The sequence below is a fragment of the Odontomachus brunneus genome, unplaced genomic scaffold, assembly GCF_010583005.1.
Source record: "Odontomachus brunneus isolate Ranch 3 - 2012 unplaced genomic scaffold, Obru_v1 Obru_scaffold_061, whole genome shotgun sequence".
Lineage (NCBI taxonomy): Eukaryota > Metazoa > Arthropoda > Insecta > Hymenoptera > Formicidae > Odontomachus > Odontomachus brunneus.
Genome location: NW_022639511.1, coordinates 92742 through 111476, shown reverse-complemented (window position 1 = coordinate 111476; position 18735 = coordinate 92742). Strand labels below are relative to the sequence as shown.

Genomic DNA, 18735 nt, shown 5'->3' with positions numbered 1-18735 from the left:
CACACACACACACACACACACACACACACACATATATATATATATATTATATATTAAAACGACACGCTATGTGTAACGAGGAGGAATACGCCATTTATGGTGCGCGCTATAAATAAAATCGATCATACGCCCCTTGACGAATTATCGACGATACCGATGAAATTTCCCCCAATATGTCGTTGCTAAACACATGCGTCCAATGTCGAGTGAATCACGCATCGGCATGATATATACAGGGTGTTCAAAGAAAGCGCTCAAGACTCACAGGAACTCACAAACAATGCTCATCATACTAAATAACAAATATCTAGTAAATATAAATCGAAAAATCTTAAACCGTTTTACAGTTTACGAATGTTTATTGGTTTTGTGTTTTTTTTTACGTATCCCTTTTTAAGAATTTCTGATCTATTGCGAATCAGTTCCATTTCTATACAATAATATTTACGTTATCATCTAGCTTCAATGCAGTCATTTGCTCTTACGCGCAGTATTCAAAAAACATGAGAGCATGTAAACATCTTTTGTGTGTGTGTAAGTGTCAAAGTAATAATATGATAAAAGATACTCGCTCGTGCACATTCACTGCACGTGATTAATGGAAACACACAAATAATTTGCGTTACCAAAACCTAAAAAAAAACATTTATAATTCTGAAACGGTGGATTTTTTTACCTGTCTGTTGAATATCTTCTACTCACAAGTAACACTATCCAAATGTGACACGCCATTTTTCTTTAAACTCAGCACGCACATAGCATGACATAGAATGACATAACATTAACATTTTATATGTGATATTTTATATCGGCCCGTTTTTTAATTTGCACAATTATTTAGATGATTGTTTAAACAAAACTTAAAGTGGCAATAACTACGTAAAAACTGATATCTATAAGCCCATAACATGTAAACCTAAACACATAAACCTAAAACCTATAAGCACGTAAACCAGCACACTCAAAACACATAAAAGTCGGAAATCCATAAGCCAAACATCCATAAATCCGAAACCCATAGACAATAACTCATACGTGCAAAACACAAAATCTAGAACATATAAACAAATTTAATAAACACAAAACCCATAAGTCTAAATTATGGTTTGGAGTGAATGAATTTTGTTTTTATGGGTTTTGGGTTTACGTGTTTTAAATTTATGGTTTTTGAGTTTATGAGTTTTGGACTTATGGATTTCAAGTTTACGGGTTTATGGATTTTCGAGTTATGGCCTTTGGGTTTACATGCTTATAGGTTTTAGGTTTACATATTATGGGCTTATAGATATTACTTTTTACGTAGATCGCCACTTCGAGTTTCGTTTAAACAATCGTCTAAATAATTGTGCAAATTGAAAAACGGGCCAATATAAAATATCACATATGAAATGTTATGTCATATGCTATATGCATGCTGAATTTCAAGAAAAATGTCACACTTGAGTAGTGTTACTTGTCAGTATAATGAATATTATTTATCTTGCAAGTCTTGAACTCTTTTCTTGGAACATCCTATATATATATATATATATATATATATATATATATATACAAAGCGATAACGCAAACTCTTGTGCAGGAAAGTCATAAATTATTTATCACACATATTTTTTATTAATATATCATTGTAATAATATTTCATATTAATATTCTCCTCTACTTATAATGTGCAGCATGCTTTACATCAGAGAAATAAACAGAAATTGCTTCGAATTTCTTTCAAGTCCAGAAAGTTGCAACTTTTCGTGGCAATTGTTTGCATATACGCTCGTCACGTATTGCCGCCTTTAAAGCTAAGCCGTGCGAGTGTTCGCAAAAATCACGTTCCATTTAATCGTTGACGACAAACGAGATCAAGGTTCCGTAGGAAATCGCAACGCTTAGCCAGTTCTGACATTAGAGAGGCGGAGGTTAAAATCCGAGAGGATTTCCTTGACGCACAAGCAGTGCCGACCGTCATTGTTCGGGTTCCCCGCACTAATTCAACGATCCCCTTAATGCGCGTTAATTATTCTAACTCATATAAATACGATTGGTTCAATTAGGTTTTCAATTCAAAATTTCTCGCGACAGAATACGATAAAAATAACATTCGATAGGGAATTAATTGAAACACTGCGATTACGTTAAATTCTGTATATCCATAATGCAGCCAAGACGAAATTTTGGTCCCATGTATCTTGAATTTTATAACGCAGTAAGAGCTAAGTTAACAAAATTAGGTTCCAATGATACAATTTATTCCTACTTTGACTCTGATAACCCGAAATTTTCCTTTTCTCTGATACTCGAAATTTTCCTTTTCACTTTCTTTAGTGTCAAAATAGATTGTATTGCAGGTTTCAGAGTATCAAAATAAGTATTGAATGGAATGGTAAGATTGAAAATAGGATCAAAATTTCGACAATCTCTTGTATCGCGAGAAATTCAAAGCTGAGCAATTTTTATGAACTTAGCTCCCTCGACAGTACCAAAACCAATCGTCGCGTTTCCATTATTGCGGATCTTATCTTGCAGAATTTGACCTTGCGAATTTTGACCTGAACACTTCCGCTATTCGAAAACTCCGTCCCGGCATTGCGCTTTTTGCGCTCAGGTGCGTTTCGCGAGGCCACGTATCGCACCTGCGAGATTACTTTCCTGTTTGGATGCTAAACAGATACAGGAGATCGCGCGCCGGTGCAAATCGACTTACCATATATAGAGTTACGGAATTGCAAGGCAAGGTTCTCGCCCGGCCCGTCCCCAATGGGGTTAATAGAAGACACGGCGCGGCCGAGTGGTTTCCCTGACACGAGCAGCCCGCGTACTAATCGCGTTACAATCTGTAACGACAACGAAAATCTATTTTACTCCCTCCCGAGATACGGCGTCTCCGATGAAAAGAAATAAACGGAAAGTAAGGAAGGAGGGAGGAAGAGAGAAATACGCAAGACTTTCGCGCCGTCTTTTAAGTGCACTTCGAAGTCTCACTGATTACCGCTCGTAACGCGGCCACTTACCGCGCGCTTGTTTGTGTTACTTTGATTTATCAACCTGACCATCTAATCATAACAAGGACAAGACGACATACGAGACTCAATGACGAAACAAGACAAAACGTGACGATACAAGAAGCACGCGATAATTTAGAGGAGCCTTATCGGTGTATTCAGTCATTCAGACACGTCTGTTACAAGAAAGGGAAAAAAGAAGAGAAAAAAAAAAGAAAATTCTCAGTTAGATATCAAAAGCAGCGGTTGTCGGTCAATTGACGTCATTCTCGCATGATTTCAGCTATTGCCAGCAGCGTCCCGCTGTCCGATAAACGGCATAACATGAGCGCACACACACCGCGCGAGGAAATCCAATACTTTTAGACCAGACACGGCGTTTGTTTCCATAAAACTTGTAATTTATATCGGGGGGCGTATTGTCCCGCTTGAAACTTCAAACGTGCTCGACATGCAGGGCGAAAAATGTGCCGGCTAAAATGCACGTCACGGATGTCATTTCAAGCCGCGGTTAAATGCTACTGCAATCACAGAAAGCGAGGAATGGTCGGCACAAAAACATCGCTCGACTGTCATGAAATTTTCTATTGACGCGCGGTCACCCAACAGCTCACGACCAGTATAACCCTTTCACTACCAATTTTATTTCCAAAAGATACTTTTCCTTTACTTTAACTTAATTTAATTTAATAATAATAATGATAATTTTTCCTTTACTTTAACTTCATTAAATACGTTAATGTAATATAATTTTAGTAAGAAAGCTAAAAAGTTTTATGTTTGGCGCTAAATGGCCGATACACTGATGTCCCAGAGCTTTTGGGATGGCGTATTTATCCCAACGGGATAATAGATAGAAAATAGATAGCTGATGTGTTCTGAATGCCAAAAAAGCTACTTACCCGAATCGAAATTTTGATTAATTATCAATTAGTGTATAATTAATCATGTCAAATGAAATTACTTGACGTTATATCTATGGCGAGATTAGTCAATTTTGAGAGAAAGACGATTAATTCACCAAGTAAAAATTCTGCTTTCAGCCTCACTATTTCATTCAACACTTATTTTGACGCTAAAGAAAGTAGAAATTTTGAACATCATCAGAGTTAAATAAAGGAATATAATATATCATTAAAATTAAACCCGCTTTGCTAATTTAGCTCCTACTGCGTAGAATTCAATGTTTAACATAGGACCAAAATTCCGACTCGGGAAGGTTATTATTAATGGTAGAGAGAATATGTGTCTCTCGGAACATGTCTCGTTGGTAGCGGAAGGTTTAACCTATTTAATCTATTAACACGTCTTCGCGCTACCAGCGTCATACATGTGTCACGCACCGATCTCAGGTTTATCCTTATTCAGAATTTTCAATGATATTTAACGTGTTCCCTGCCAATATGCATGACACTTAGCATTCGCATGCAAACACACCAAGTTTGCTTTATACGATTATCCAAAAACAAATGTAACTGCAAAGAGAATTCCCCAAATGAAGTGTATTAATCTATTAAAATGCTCTTTGATTTATAACAATCAGCAAATCAAAATTAGCCAATTGCCATAGGTACAACGTCAAATTATAAATAATTTTATTTGACGTGATTGATTATGCACTGATTGATAATTAATTTCATCAAATTCGATCAAATTATTTGCGATTGCTTGTAGAATTAATTATTAATTTCGATGATTGAATTGCCGACTGTCCCAGCAAAAGAGAATTCTCGTCGATTCATGCTTGACACTGCTCGTGAGTTTCCAGCGCGTTTCTTGAGCAATTGCATTCTTTCTCCACCGTTTCGTTTCTTTCAGTAGAGTCAAATGTGTAACGAAACGCTACCAAGGCTCATATTAATAGCTGTTACTTGAAATTTGTCTCATATAAAACACTCGAATCTTTATTCAGAGTTAGATTCAAAATTTTATATGATTGAATTATGATATACGTAACACTCATATCTGTGATCGCACAATATTTAACTGAAAAACTGTTATTTTTTCTAAATTACTCTATTTTACTTTAGTTACTTTAAACTACACTGTTAGAAAAGTTCTCAAAAATAATAGCATTTTTGTAAATAAATTTAAGAATTTGATATTAAAATTAATAATAGTGAAAATTTTCATAACATTAGGATTATTAATTATAAATTAATTATAATATTTCATATTTCTTATAAAATCTAATATTTTCTATCTTATATTCCATGTTTTCTTATTAAATTCCATATTAAATTATGAAACACATTATAACACGTTATAAAATGATAGAATAATTTTTCTAATATATCACAAATACGAGACTGTTTCGGTCACGTGACCTGAAAGATTGCAAAACATCGTAGCCTTTATCGAGATTTCAACGGAGCTATTTAGAAGTCTCTTCATCATGATTTTTCCTAACTATGTGTTATTAAATATAATATTGATGTTATTATTACTTTTTATAATATAGTTATGTAAAAAACTCCACATCCCAGTTATTAAATTTAATACGAATTTTTCTAACAGTATATTTTACTCTAAATTATTTTACTCTAAATTAAAATCACTCAAAAGTATATTACTTGAGAGACAAGTTTTAAGTAATGACTTAGTAGAAATCTGAAGCATTTAAAAGCGTCATTAGTCAAAGTGCCTTTATCACCATTTGCTTCGATCAAATTGAATACATGTCGGTGGAGGATAGCCAGACGACTGAAACGTGCGAGTGATAGGAAGGAGGAATGAAAGCAATACATTGATCTGCTTTTTCCACAAAACACGTTTTTTATTTAAACGCGCACCACTGTGGAAATATTCAATAGAGGGCCGAAAGCATGCATTTCGAATAAAACGCGCAAGCGGATACATTTCACTCGCAGTGCGTGCGTTCGTTATAAAGGATCGCGAATTGTTCGCGGCCTTTTTTGCGCAAACAGATATCCGCCGATATTCGTAGCGCGTCGTTAATTCTGCGCGTTCTCTCGGTTAATATCAACCACACCAAACTTGCGATTATGACATTGCGCATCGATGATCGTTGAAATAAATGTCAATGGAATATGCGAGGACACATCCCTGTATTCTCTGAATATTCTCGAAGAGTCCGTCGAATACGCAGCGATGTTGCCATTTAACGTCCTGTCAATTTCTCCTTTCAATTTCTCCTTTCGCGGTAAATTTTCGCCGCATAATATAACGTCGGAGACTTCCGATATCTCGTGATTCCGCGGGAATACGTGAGATAATTTTCAGTATCTGGCAAAAATTTCAGGCACAAATAGGAAAAATACAAATAGGAAAAATAAAATGCATTGTGCCAAGGGCGATAATCTATACGAGATTTCCCGGATGACTACTTCAGAAGCTGAAAAAATTGCGGTTATTAAGCTTTCGAAACTAGCGAGAACACGAAGCGCGTAAGAGCCGCAAAGTAAATATGGAAAATCCTTTCACATACGATATCCTTTTACCCGATTAGAAATTATCTTTTTAATTATATATAAATTCAGTTTGTGAATATCGAGCACGAATCCCCGCGGGCACGATTTAATTAACCGTTCGTGCACACATTTTGCTGCAAAATATCTAATTAAGTTAATTAAAATTCCGGGAATATCGCGGGAGCTAGGTGTCTCGTCGATAACTCGTCGATTTTTCGTAGACGCTTCCAGGACGATGCAATCAGCTTGATTGATTCTTGCGGCGTAATTAGGGATCGCGCGTGAATCGGAAGCCTCCAATTGTCGCGGACTCAAATGTCGACAGGTGAAGCGTTTGAAGCGTTGAGCAGTCAACCACAGCCTCCTCCGGTGAAAATCGATCGAGGTTGTTCACCTCTTATGTCGGTATAAGTATACATACATATACATACATCACGTATCTAGTGTTCATTTATTGGACATGCAGCCGGCTAAATATTTCATTCTTGTCGACGCTGTTGCAAGTGCAAGCGCGTCGCGCGGATCGATAACATTTGTCATACAGGACGCAATATCGCGACCTAAACAGCCAAATTGAATCAATTTGCAACCCCACGCGCTTGTTGGAGAGCAAGCATTTAATAACCGTCAGTGTAATTATTTTGCTTTCTTGTTTTACATATTATTGAAATTGCGCATTTCACTATTTCACATCAGCCAACATGAAACTTCCGGCTTTCAGCTATGCAGCTTTAACAACTGTTGTCGCGGCTTCCAACAATAAGCGATTTGAGTCACGTTAATTAGACATCGAGCGATCGCTCCTATTTACCGTTATCGTTTATTAATTTTGCAGCTTCGTACACCGTTATTGTTTACCGTTATCGTTTATTGATTCGCAGCTTCGTACATTTTTGTAAATTTTCTATTTTACACCTCACCCACTTCCTCTCCCTCCTCCCCTCTCCAGGTTTATACATGTTAGGTACATTACAGAACTGAAATAATAAATGAATTAAAATTTAAATTACTTTATGTACTTAATCTGAAAAAAATAGTGTGTATATATATATATATATATGTATAATTACAGAGATTGCTTAAGATTGCTAATTTAAGTACTATCAGTACCTTACGGTGTAGACAGGGCGCGCTAGGAAATAACAATTTACTATCCCCGAATTATCTTTTTCAGAGAGAAGTTTCAATAAGTTAATCGTAATTATATTAAAGTCTTTTTTAAAATGTGCTCTCTAAGAATAGACTCTTTAAAATTATTTAATACGAATCTTAAATCATTCTGTACTCTAAATTACTTAATTCGTAACGCGGTGCTCATTAGTATCCGCTTATCAGATAAAGTCGCAGTCGATTATTCGTAGTTATAAATTATTCTTAATCTGAGTATTGAGCTTAATCATTCAACAACTAGAAACTTACATATAGGCGATTGACACGTTTCCCTCGCTAAAGCTACTCAACAACTTTTTGGATTTTACAGAAAATATCGATTGGGAAATCGATGATCGGGAAATTAATGAATAATAAATATATTCATACTACACACTGGGAATTGTAGTATCGGTGTACCGTAAAAGCACATACTGTCGCGTGACTACGAGAACACGACTTCAACGATTTAATCTGCTTAATACGCGCGTTCACGATTAGGCTTCCACTACCGCCTCCGTGTTTGCGAATTCTGTTCGTACATGTTGATCATTTCGCGTTCACGCATACATAAGATTCTTGGAGTCACAGTTTCTAGCGCGACATTACTTCGAATTGGCAATATCGCGCGTGTCGTAATGCGCTACTTATCGAACACCCGAGGCGGTAAATGTATCGCGACGCGTTATGCGGCGGTGTCCCTCGATGCACGTTCGCGAACGCGCGCCGCTTCTCGAATTGCACGATTTCACGTTCTGTAATACGGCCTGTAAGTAGACATCGGGATGTTGTTCTTCGACAAGTGGTGAACGTCACCCTGATCGTACTCCACGTCATTATAAATGCCACTTTGATTCTGAAACGTGATTGAACATTCCGTAATAAAAGCGTGAAATCAATAAGCCTGCTGCGTAGAAGCCTCTCTCACAGAGAGAAGCGGATTTAAAAACCAATCACGAGAATTACCGACCGGTATTCCCAGGATTAAATATCCAGTTACGCGAAAATCCGGTTGCGTTAAATTGTCTTTTAATCCACTTACATTTCCTTTTCTCATCGCCGTAATCTATAATAATAATACACTCGCCAACTTAACGAATACATACAGCTAATGAGGATCTTGACTTCGGCCTGGGCACGTGAAAACCGCTGCTCTGCGGAATTAGGTCGGCCCTATCCTTATCCTGCGGCTCGGAATCCGAGCTATCCGGATCTGGCTGGGATCTCTGTCGAGGCCGCGGGGGGGCCTGCAGCCGCGGTAATGGGACCGGAGGCAATGTGCCGTGGACGTTCATGGATGGGTAACCGAACATCGCTGAGCTCGGTCGCGTCGGGCCCATAGGTTCGGTCTTGCGACAATAAGTTGTCAAGTTGTTTCATTTTTATCAGCGCGCAAAGAACTGGAGATGTCTTGATTATCGTGCTCGCGATATTTAATTTCAATGGTGATTATGATTTTCTTCTCAAAGGTATCACGCACGATATTGATCAAGGAACGTTAACTATGCAAAATTGCTACATACCGCATAGACATTCGCTGTAGCCATGTGTTCTCCGAAGTGGGCCCACATATAAGGAGGCAGATTAGTCGGCGGTCCTTGTTTTACGGACGCCAGGGTGCCTACAGAACCAACCCTCGCTAAAGTACCTGCAGATCCGACAAATAAAAGATCCTTGTAGTGTACCTGCGCCGTTGACGGCAGTTTGGATTTCTATTTGTACGCTAATCTGATTGTGTACCTGGAAGAGTGCCGGGTATTCCACTCTGAATGTAACCGTATACTGGAGATCCTACGGACTTTTGTTCGCGAGACCACCTTCGACTGTAAAATGCGTGAAAAATGAACCTGATGTGCATGCACATGCAACTTAGGGCCGATTTTTTTCAATGATAATTTAAACTTAGATTTCAACTTAAACTCTGTTTAGACGAAACAAATACATTGTTAGAGTTTAAACTTGAATCCAAGTTTAAACTGCTACTGAAAATTTAATACTTAATGTATCACAAAGATTTGTAAGACTTAATGCATTACAAAACTTTCGCACAGTAGATACTTTAATTGAGCAAGATATACATATATGTATATCTTGTATACAGGGTGTCTTAAAAATATGGGAACCCCTGAATATCTTTTTATAATGAGGTTTTTCGATAAAACTTTCAAAACAAAAATTGTAGGATTTTAAAAGCTGAATCTGATGATGAACTTAAAATTGACCTTAAGTTTGACCTTGAAGGCCATTTCAAGGTCAACTTTATTTTTTCAAACGGAACATGCATATTTTCATGACAGAGTCGGAATCTATGCCAAAAACTGAGAAGCTTTTGTCTAAAACATTTTTTCAGAAAATGTTCCCTTTGACTTTAAAATGACCTTCAAACTTCACGGATTTTCTTAAAAATATAGGAACAATGCCATCAGTGGTCGCGCAATAGCGGATGCTTTGACTTCGAAATGATGGTCATCCTGACTCAAAGGTCAGAGTTTCCATTAAAAAAAATTAAGTTGATCTCGAAATGACCTTCAAGGTCAATTTTAAGGTCACTATCAGATTCAGCTTCTGAAATCCTATAATTTTTGTCTTGAAAATTTTATCGAAAAACCTCCCTATAAAAAGATATTCAGGGGTTCCCATATTTTTAATGGGATTTTTTAAATTAATTATTATTTTTAATTAATTAATGCTTTTTTAATGAGAACCCTGACCCTTGGGTCAGAATGACCATCGGGAGTCATTTCGAAGTCACAGCATCCGCTATTGCGCGACCGCTGATGGTATTGTTCCCATATCTTTAAGAAATAAAGTTTGAAGGTCATTTTAATGTCAAAGAGAGCATTTTCTGAAAAAATATTTCAGACAAAAGCGTCCCAGTTTTTGGCGTAGATTCCGAATCCGTCATGAAAATATGCATATTCAATTTGAAAAAATAAAGTTGACCTTGAAATGGCCTTCAAAATGAAACTTAAGGTCAATTTTAAGGTCATCATCAAATTCAGCTTTTGAAATCCTACAAATCCTTTTGTTTTGAAAATTTTATCGAAAAACCTCACTATAAAAAGATATTCAGGGGTTCCCATATTTTTAAGACACCCTTTATGTGTTTTGTTTCGTTATTATTATTAATGAAAGAAATATAGTGAAAAACCAGACGAGCTTTGATAAATCCTTAATATAAAGAAAAAAATGGCATGATACGCGAATAAATATTAGAAACTTATTCATCTAAAAGTTATTACCTCCACATAACGAGGCAAACTAGCGTCAACACTATGATTACTAATGCAGCCACAGATGCGCCTATTGCGACACCCAAGACTTCACCGTCGACCTCGCATTGAGCGCCGTAGTAATTGCCGGTGCACCTAGAATGTCATGTATAAGATATTATATCACATATAAAAATAGCAGACTATAAATCGAAGGATTTACGCGATCGCGTTTACTTACGTGCACTGCATCTGATCCCCTTGGTAAGAGCATGAGCCGCGATTATTGCAATAGGTTGAGGGACACGACAAGCACGTTCTGCCAGACTCGTTGGGATCGTCCTTGTGAGGATCCTTTAATCCTAGATTACAGCTGCACGTGAAACCTCCAAAGGTGTTGCTGCAGCTGGCGGAGGAATGGCAATCGTTCAACTCTGACGAAGCGCATTCATCCAAATCTGTAGATTGTGATTGTATAAATACGCAATGTGTCGATTATACCTATAGTTGTGTATACATTATATCTTGTAAGTTGAAACAATATCAGTTTCTGCTGCTGATTATAGTTGTCAGAGTCTCACCCTGCAAGTTCGATATCGACCCAGGCGGGCTGTCCACATATAAAGCGCTGTTACCGATGTTATTATTCCTTCTATGAATAACACCCAACAAATGCCTTTGCAGCTCGCCTGCTAAACTCGGTCTGATCGTTCTCGGTTCATAGGTGAGCTTCAGGGTCGTGTTTACGAAAACACCTCCTTGCCCTTGGCTTACGTCGCCTTGGTAAACATTGTTTATTTGCGATCCCATATACTCATCCGAGAACGGTGTCATAGACATGGCAGATTCAATCTGTATGAAAACATTATAAAAATGAGTGACAAATTGCATAAAAAATTTAGCTAAGTACAAAGGGAGAAACTGAGAGAAAGGGAGAAACTGAGAGAAAGCGAGAAAAAGAATTAAGTATATCAAATCATAAATGGGAGGTAAGGAAGAAAAGGATTGATAAAACTTGTATTACACATTTAGCTGTAATACGATATCATTAAAAAACCAAGATAGATTAAACAGAAAATAGTATATAAATCAATCATTGTCTAGTCACTTTATGAATGTTGCATCGATTGATGATTTAATTCATACTCACAGCTCTGTTCGCCTCATAAGCAAGAGTCTGATAAGATTCTGAGTCCTTGTCGGATAATCCTCGATCCCATACGATTTTCTTGTCGTAAAATTTGTCCACTCTGATTGACACGACGATACTGACGATTTCTGCAACACAGAAATGTCACATGCGAAATTAGCACAGTTTGTAATCGACGTGCCTCTACGCAGTCTACGATTGTTCACTGACTCTTGCACGGCAATGAATGCTGCAATCTCGCGTATCCCGGCTTACAGTGACAAGCCGATACCCCTTGAACAGTTGCACAGGCCTCGTGTTGACTCGCATCGCACGTACTCGTGTCGCCCACGATGCAAGTGTCTATTCTGACAGGTGGCTGTGTCGGTCTACGATATAATGGTGGCTGCCTCCGATTGGGTCCATTTGGGCGTGAAGTGGCAACTGGAGCATCCGGTTGTGGAATGGCGAGACTGCACAAAGCGGAGAGGTTTCCAAACAGGATCCGTTAATGAGAATATCTCGTGTGTATTTGCGTTTCATAACTAAATAGCTTAAACTTAATCCGGTGTTGTCCGAGCTTCTCGTATCTAGAACGTCTAGACTTAAATTATCACACAAAATGTCGAGGAGACGAAATCAGGGGGAGGGAATGGAGTAATGTCCAGGTTTAATGTAGCCTATGTTTTCCGCAGAGTTCTGGAGAATAACTACACAATATTCTATCCGGTCAAAGAGTTTGGGAGTTTATAGGGAATATAGAGACAGATATTATATTTTATGTATATTGATACCATTTTATCATCACAGAGCGATAGAAATTTTCCCGGAGGACAGGAAATTAAATTAACGATTTATACATCCGTTAGAGATTAAATTGTCAGAGAAATTGAGTTGACGTATCTTTTTGCCGAGTGGAAAAACGATCGAATCTTCGATTCTGTCGTATCGTAATCATGAAGAAGAGGCTCACCCGGTACCGATGATGGGCGGCGGTTGAGTTCTGGTTGGCTGCGGTTGAACGTGCGTGGGTCCCGTCGGTGTTCGATCCGTGTTGTCAAACAGATTCAAATACGTCCGTTTACCATCAATGCTCACGTAACCTTGCCCACCGACAGCGGATGTTAATATAATATCACCGCCACCGGGATTCACGGACACCCTGATGCTCTCCCCTTAAATTGAGACAGAATTAAATGTTGCACGGGGACTCATCTACTCGTAAAAATTTCCCAACCAATCCTCCATACACATGTAAATGTTAAAACCTTACGAAACATTACACAAAAAGGACTGGTAAGTTATAGATCGACCATGTTCATACAAATGTTTAAAACACATCCTAGAGACGTCCCACAGAGATGTCCAGATATCTCTGGGATATCTCTAGGATGTGCTTTGGAAGTTTATGCTATATGCACATAAGTGACTCAAGATATGAGAGTAGCTGGTCGAAGAAATTACGTAAGCGTGAAAGTTACCGGAACTTCCTCCGGGTCCCTGAATCGCCGAAACGGTCACATCGAACACGTCACCGATAGGCGGATGTCTCGAAGGAGAATAAGGTCTCTGACTCGGTAATCCCTGCGCACCGGTGTAATCCAGAGTGTCATCCAGGACAATTCCAGGCCGTGGTCGGTAATGTTCCGTAGATCCTACCACAATGTTATCTCATGTATTGTAAGACTTACACGTTATTCGCCAGCATGTACAAAATAAGCGAAAGTAACGTTTAAACAAACAAACAAGGATAAATCCTGCGAATCATCGAGCAAGCATTCCTCACACGCATTCTTCAGATACGTTGTCTGTGTATCTTCGCATACCTGTATTTTTCGTAAAGGTCGCAGGATGAATGGCGCTCTTTTCTATCGTCGTCGAGCTCTTCGAGTAGCTAGTAGGCAGACTTTCGGTGGGCGTCGAGACGCTAGATGCGGGCGTTGTGTACTCGATATCTGATACTCTGCTAGGCTCCAAGTTCACCACACTAGACTTGGAGTCAAACGCCGATTCCGTAGCAACCATAGTAGGCCGGAGATTAAACCTCGTCGGTGTGGACTCGATCACTTGGACGGACGAGCTGGTCTCGATGTTCAGGGTGCTGGTCGAGAAAACCTTCGTGGCTGTAATCTTTGGGACGGCCGAGACGGTTTTCTCGGTCGGTTTTTCCCCTTTGATGGTCGCGGTCGCTTTGTCCTCGTTTTTTGAAGATTTCGTAACTTTAAGTTGGCTATTCGAGGAAGCTGCTGTCTTCGAAGGTGCTGGATATTGCATCGAGTGAGTCGGAGCGATGCCGTCGGTAGCAATGCCGAGGATCAACGTCTCTTCAGCATTGACGTTATTCTCCTTCGAAGGTGGGTGAAGCTTTTGGCTCTTCTTCGTGGACTCCTCGGCTTCCGGTCTCTTTGTTACATTCTGAAGGACTGAGTCATCAATGGTCGTCGTAGTTTCGATTCGATTTTTGTTGTCAGTGGAGCTGCTCGTGTGATTCTTAATCTCATAGTCGTCAGTGTGTGTTCCCTGATGACTAGCGTCTTTCTTTTTCGTCGAGCTCTCCTGAGGCGTTTCAGATTCCGGTTTTAAATCATAGTGCGAGTTCTCTGTCATCGAGAAGTTCCTGTCACGATGAAAGGTGGAATCTAAGAGCGGTGGTTTATGGGACAACACTGGTCGCCTATTTCCACCTTCAAAGAGATAAGGATTGATTTTAAACAATATATACGTCCACAGTGAAATTTAATAATAAATTGAAATTTAATAATTTAATTTTGTTCAAATTAAACAGAGAAGAGAGGAGCGATTGAGTTACAACTGGCCGTAGTTGTACAAAAATGATCCAATCCACACAAAATACGTTTCGGGAAAAATGAAAATGAAAATTTGATACACGATTTTAAAAGGTATAAATAAGCACTAAGGTTCTCCGCAATCGTTCAATTTTGTCTCTATTCAATAGTATTATAATTGACAAGCTTAATTCTTAAAAAATATATAAAAAGACACAATTAAGAGTAGAAAAGAGAAACTGTTTTTAATTAATCAAGGCTTGAATTTTTTTTGTTTTATATAGAAAAATCAGTTGGTAAAAGACAAAAACTCAAAGATCATAATTTATATAATCTGGTTTTTGATAGGTTTTTGATGGGTTGGATTATTCTTGCTTAACTATGCAGCCAACTATTCATAAAAGTGCCAAACTACTCGGTTATATATCTCGTTGCATGAGACCTTTGTATAAAATAGATAGCATGATTATTTGCAGAAATCGATAAAACGTACCATGAGAAGAATCCCAATTCCAAGGCGGCACGATTTGCTCTGGTAGTGGCACTCCGTTAATGAACGGTCTGATGGGCCTTTCAGGTGGCAGCTGATTCAACGACGGTTTGTCAGGTGCAGGAGGTTTTTCGAATGGATAAGGATGAGAGGAGGGTGGTGGCGGTGGGTTCATGCCGGGGGTGTCAAAATCCGGCGGCAACGGTGGCACGTCCGAAATCCTGGGCGGCCCTCGATTATTAATCCTGCAAACGCAACGTTATCGTTAATAATACGACGTGCACATGAATATTCAGCGTGGGTCGCGTCGTAACGCCCGTGCTGGAATATCGAACGCTTTTGTGGTACCTCGTGGCCTGCACCGGCCTCAACGGTCTTACGGTATTGGCGGCCACGTTGACGTTGCCGTTGAGCAATTTGACAATGCCGGTGATAATGTCCTGTATATCGGGATTCGCCTGCCTCTGACCTGGCGTGGCGGTCTGCAGAACCGGCGGGGGCGCGTGTTCGCTATAGATCCTGGGGATCTCTTGACGGCCTCTTCGTTGCAGATCCGTCACTGGCGAATGTTGTGATCGTAGCTTCGACCCGCCAACCGGCTGATGGGGCTCCGACAGGAGATTTGGTCTCTGCGGAGCCCCCTGTCCTTCCCCCGACATTGACCTTCTCGCGACATCGCTCGTAGTTGGCACAATTCTGTCGGTGGCAATGAATTACTTCGCAACGTACCAGCTTTTAATTGTTATCTCCCGGAAATTAAGAGCGAATGTCGAGATATTTCACACAAATATCTGATTAAAACTGCTGATAACGCACCCACAAATATGATATTATCATCACAATATGATAATTCTCGGCGGAAACTTCTTATATATGGCCTCAAAAGGATATGTCCTGAAACTAACATTTTCTAACACCTGAAATAAGACATTCCAATTGCATAGTGCTATCTTCTTTTAAACGGAAGTTTTTATCCAAAAAGTATTCCTCTTCTAATGAGAGATGGACTATCAATTGGAAATATACTAAATATTGATCTAACTTTTTCCTTTGAGTCAAGAGGAATATGTTTACTCAAATGCCTTCTTATTAGGAGAAAGTTCCATTAAGAAAAAAGTATTCCAAAAAGTATTCCTCTTTTAATGAGAGATGGACTATCAATTGGAGATATACTAGATATTGATCTAACTTTTTCCTTTGAGTCAAGAGGAATATGTTTACTCGAATGCCTTCTTATTAGGAGAAAGTTCCATTAAGAAAAAATTAAAAGTTTTTAGATAAAAATATGTATTAGGTGGTAAACTTAGTTCCTGCGGCTCACCGTTAGATGACGTTAGTTGTAGGTGTAATTTATTTTGACATCTGAAACTGGCTGCATTTTAGAGGTTAGACATTTGTCAAAATTTTTCAGTGCGAAGAGATTCATTTAAGCGAGCAGTGCTATTTTTTCTTTTGATTAAATATGGAACGTGATAAGTTGTTTTTTCGACATGTGCTGCTTCATTACTTTGACTTGAAAAAAACTGCAGCTGCAGCTCATAAATTGCTTTTCGAAGCTTATGGCAATTATGCTCCATCGGAAAGAACATGCCAAGTATGGTTTCAGCGATTTAAGAGTGGTGATTTTGATGTCAATGATAAAGAACGCTCAGGCCAACCGAAAAAGTTTGAAGACACCGATTTGCAGGCATTATTGGACGAAAACTCTACTCAAACGCTCCAAGAATTGTCTGCAGCATTAAATGTTACTCCGATGGCTGTTTCCAAACGTCTACATGCAATGGGAAAAATTCAAAAGGAGGGAAAATGGGTACCACACGAATTAACCGCAAATGCCATTGCGAATCGCTTAAACATCTCTATTTCTCTGCTCGCCAGGCAGAAAAAGAAGAGTTTTTTGTGGCGCATAGTGACTGGCGATGAAAAATGGATATACTTCGATAATCCTAAACGAAGAAAATCATGGGTAGACCCTGGCCAACCATCGACATCCACACCAAAGAGAAATATTCATGGCCACAAAGCAATGCTTTGCATTTGGTGGGATATGCACGGCGTCGTTTATTATGAGCTACTCAGACCGAACGAAAGTATCACGGGGGATCGATATCAATCACAATTAAACCGTCTGAATGAAGCATTGTTGGAAAAAAGGCCAGCAGTAGCCAGCAATCGACGTAAAGTCATGCTTTTGCACGACAACGCTCGACCACACGTTGCCAAAGCCGTCAAAGAAACACTGATGCAGCTCGAGTGGGAAGTTCTCCCGCACCCAGCGTATTCACCAGACTTAGCTCCTTCGGACTATTACTTGTTCCGGTCGATGCAACACGGCTTGGTGGATACACACTTCAGAAATTATGAGGATGTGTGAAAATGGATCGACGAATGGATTGCATCAAAAGACCAATCGTTCTATCGTCGCGGAATCTACGCGTTGCCCGAAAGATGGGAAAAATGTATAGCTAGCGAGGGAAAATACTTCGATTAATGTATTTTTTGCTTTTGATGTCGAAATAAATGAGTTTTTTAAACAAAAAACCGCAGGAACTAAGTTTACCACCTAATAGATAAAAAACGAATTTTTTTTAACTTTAAGACTATTGTTCTTAGAATATTTTCCTCTCCATGAACTTTCTTGAAGCCATATGTTAAGAGGATTCTGCAAAAGATAAAATTATTTTTTTTCGATACATAAATGTTTAAATTTAATATTCTTTACTAGGGTGTAGTTTGTATCATTGTCAATAAAATGGACTGATTTGAGCTTGAAACTCTTCTCGTAATACGCCCTCTTTCCGTAATATTCGTAAAAAAACCAGAATGGCTTACTGGTAGTATTCACCGGGTTTCACCTCGATGTTGTTACCGTCGATATTTGCCACGTGCTTCGAGGATGTCAGCTCGTCGATGAACTCGTCGCGGCTCATATCTTTGAATACGAACCTGGTCTTCTCCCCCTCGTAACCGTTCACGCTCTTCGAACTCTCCAGCTGGAACGCCGGTACGGTCTTTTGGAAATTCAACGACACTCCCGGTAGATTCGTACTGAACGTTTTTTCAGGACCAGTGTAAGCGCTGGCACTCAACACGATATTCTCTCGTGAGAGTCGAGAGGACGTTTTGTCGTTCTGTATGGCCAACGCTTCTGCAAGCGCAAACGAAAGAGTCAATGGAAATTACTAACATGTCACATGCACGTTAAAGTACAATCAGCATATTTTTCACTGAAATGTTATACTTCTAATTAGCTCAGTTACAGAAATATAGCACCGCAATTAATAAAATCTCGCTGAAATTGTGTACTACAGACTTTGCAGCGAAACTGTATTCGCACTATATCAAAGTCAATGAGACATAAGACGGAGCGGTAAAGTGGGAACGTTTTCACTGAGTAAATCAGGGAATATTCACTCGTTTTATAGGTGAAATAATCCTTTTGAAAAGATTCCGAAGCATTTTTACAAATTCACTCCAGGAGAGTGACGAGTTATACTTTTCATCGTCGACAGAATGCGAAGCTTTCTCCTCCCCCCCCCCCCCCC

At 39.0% G+C, this 18735-nt stretch overlaps 2 protein-coding genes across 4 annotated transcripts in view; both read right to left on the bottom strand.

The window, feature by feature from the left end:
- LOC116846193 overlaps positions 1–2791 on the bottom strand; it is a 114207-nt gene extending 111416 nt beyond the window's left edge. Inside the window, exon 1 of one of the 3 annotated variants that reach the window (XM_032819729.1) lies at positions 2696–2791. The gene's annotated coding sequence lies outside the window, so the exon portion shown is untranslated. The remainder of the gene's footprint in view (positions 1–2695) is intronic. The other 2 variants (XM_032819731.1, XM_032819727.1) reach the window with 2 other exon arrangements.
- Positions 2792–7225: 4434 nt separating this feature from the next.
- LOC116846171 overlaps positions 7226–18735 on the bottom strand; it is a 32446-nt gene continuing 20936 nt past the window's right edge. Inside the window, exons 2-16 of the mRNA XM_032819694.1 lie at positions 18023–18338; positions 15539–15886; positions 15194–15435; positions 13741–14598; positions 13396–13569; positions 12888–13089; positions 12146–12387; positions 11936–12063; positions 11367–11637; positions 11027–11243; positions 10816–10941; positions 9314–9396; positions 9097–9221; positions 8680–8922; positions 7226–8429 (exon numbers count right to left, since the gene is read on the bottom strand). Of these exons, the coding sequence (XP_032675585.1) occupies positions 8322–8429; positions 8680–8922; positions 9097–9221; positions 9314–9396; positions 10816–10941; positions 11027–11243; positions 11367–11637; positions 11936–12063; positions 12146–12387; positions 12888–13089; positions 13396–13569; positions 13741–14598; positions 15194–15435; positions 15539–15886; positions 18023–18338 (3683 nt within the window). The 3' untranslated portion in view covers positions 7226–8321. The remainder of the gene's footprint in view (positions 8430–8679; positions 8923–9096; positions 9222–9313; positions 9397–10815; positions 10942–11026; positions 11244–11366; positions 11638–11935; positions 12064–12145; positions 12388–12887; positions 13090–13395; positions 13570–13740; positions 14599–15193; positions 15436–15538; positions 15887–18022; positions 18339–18735) is intronic.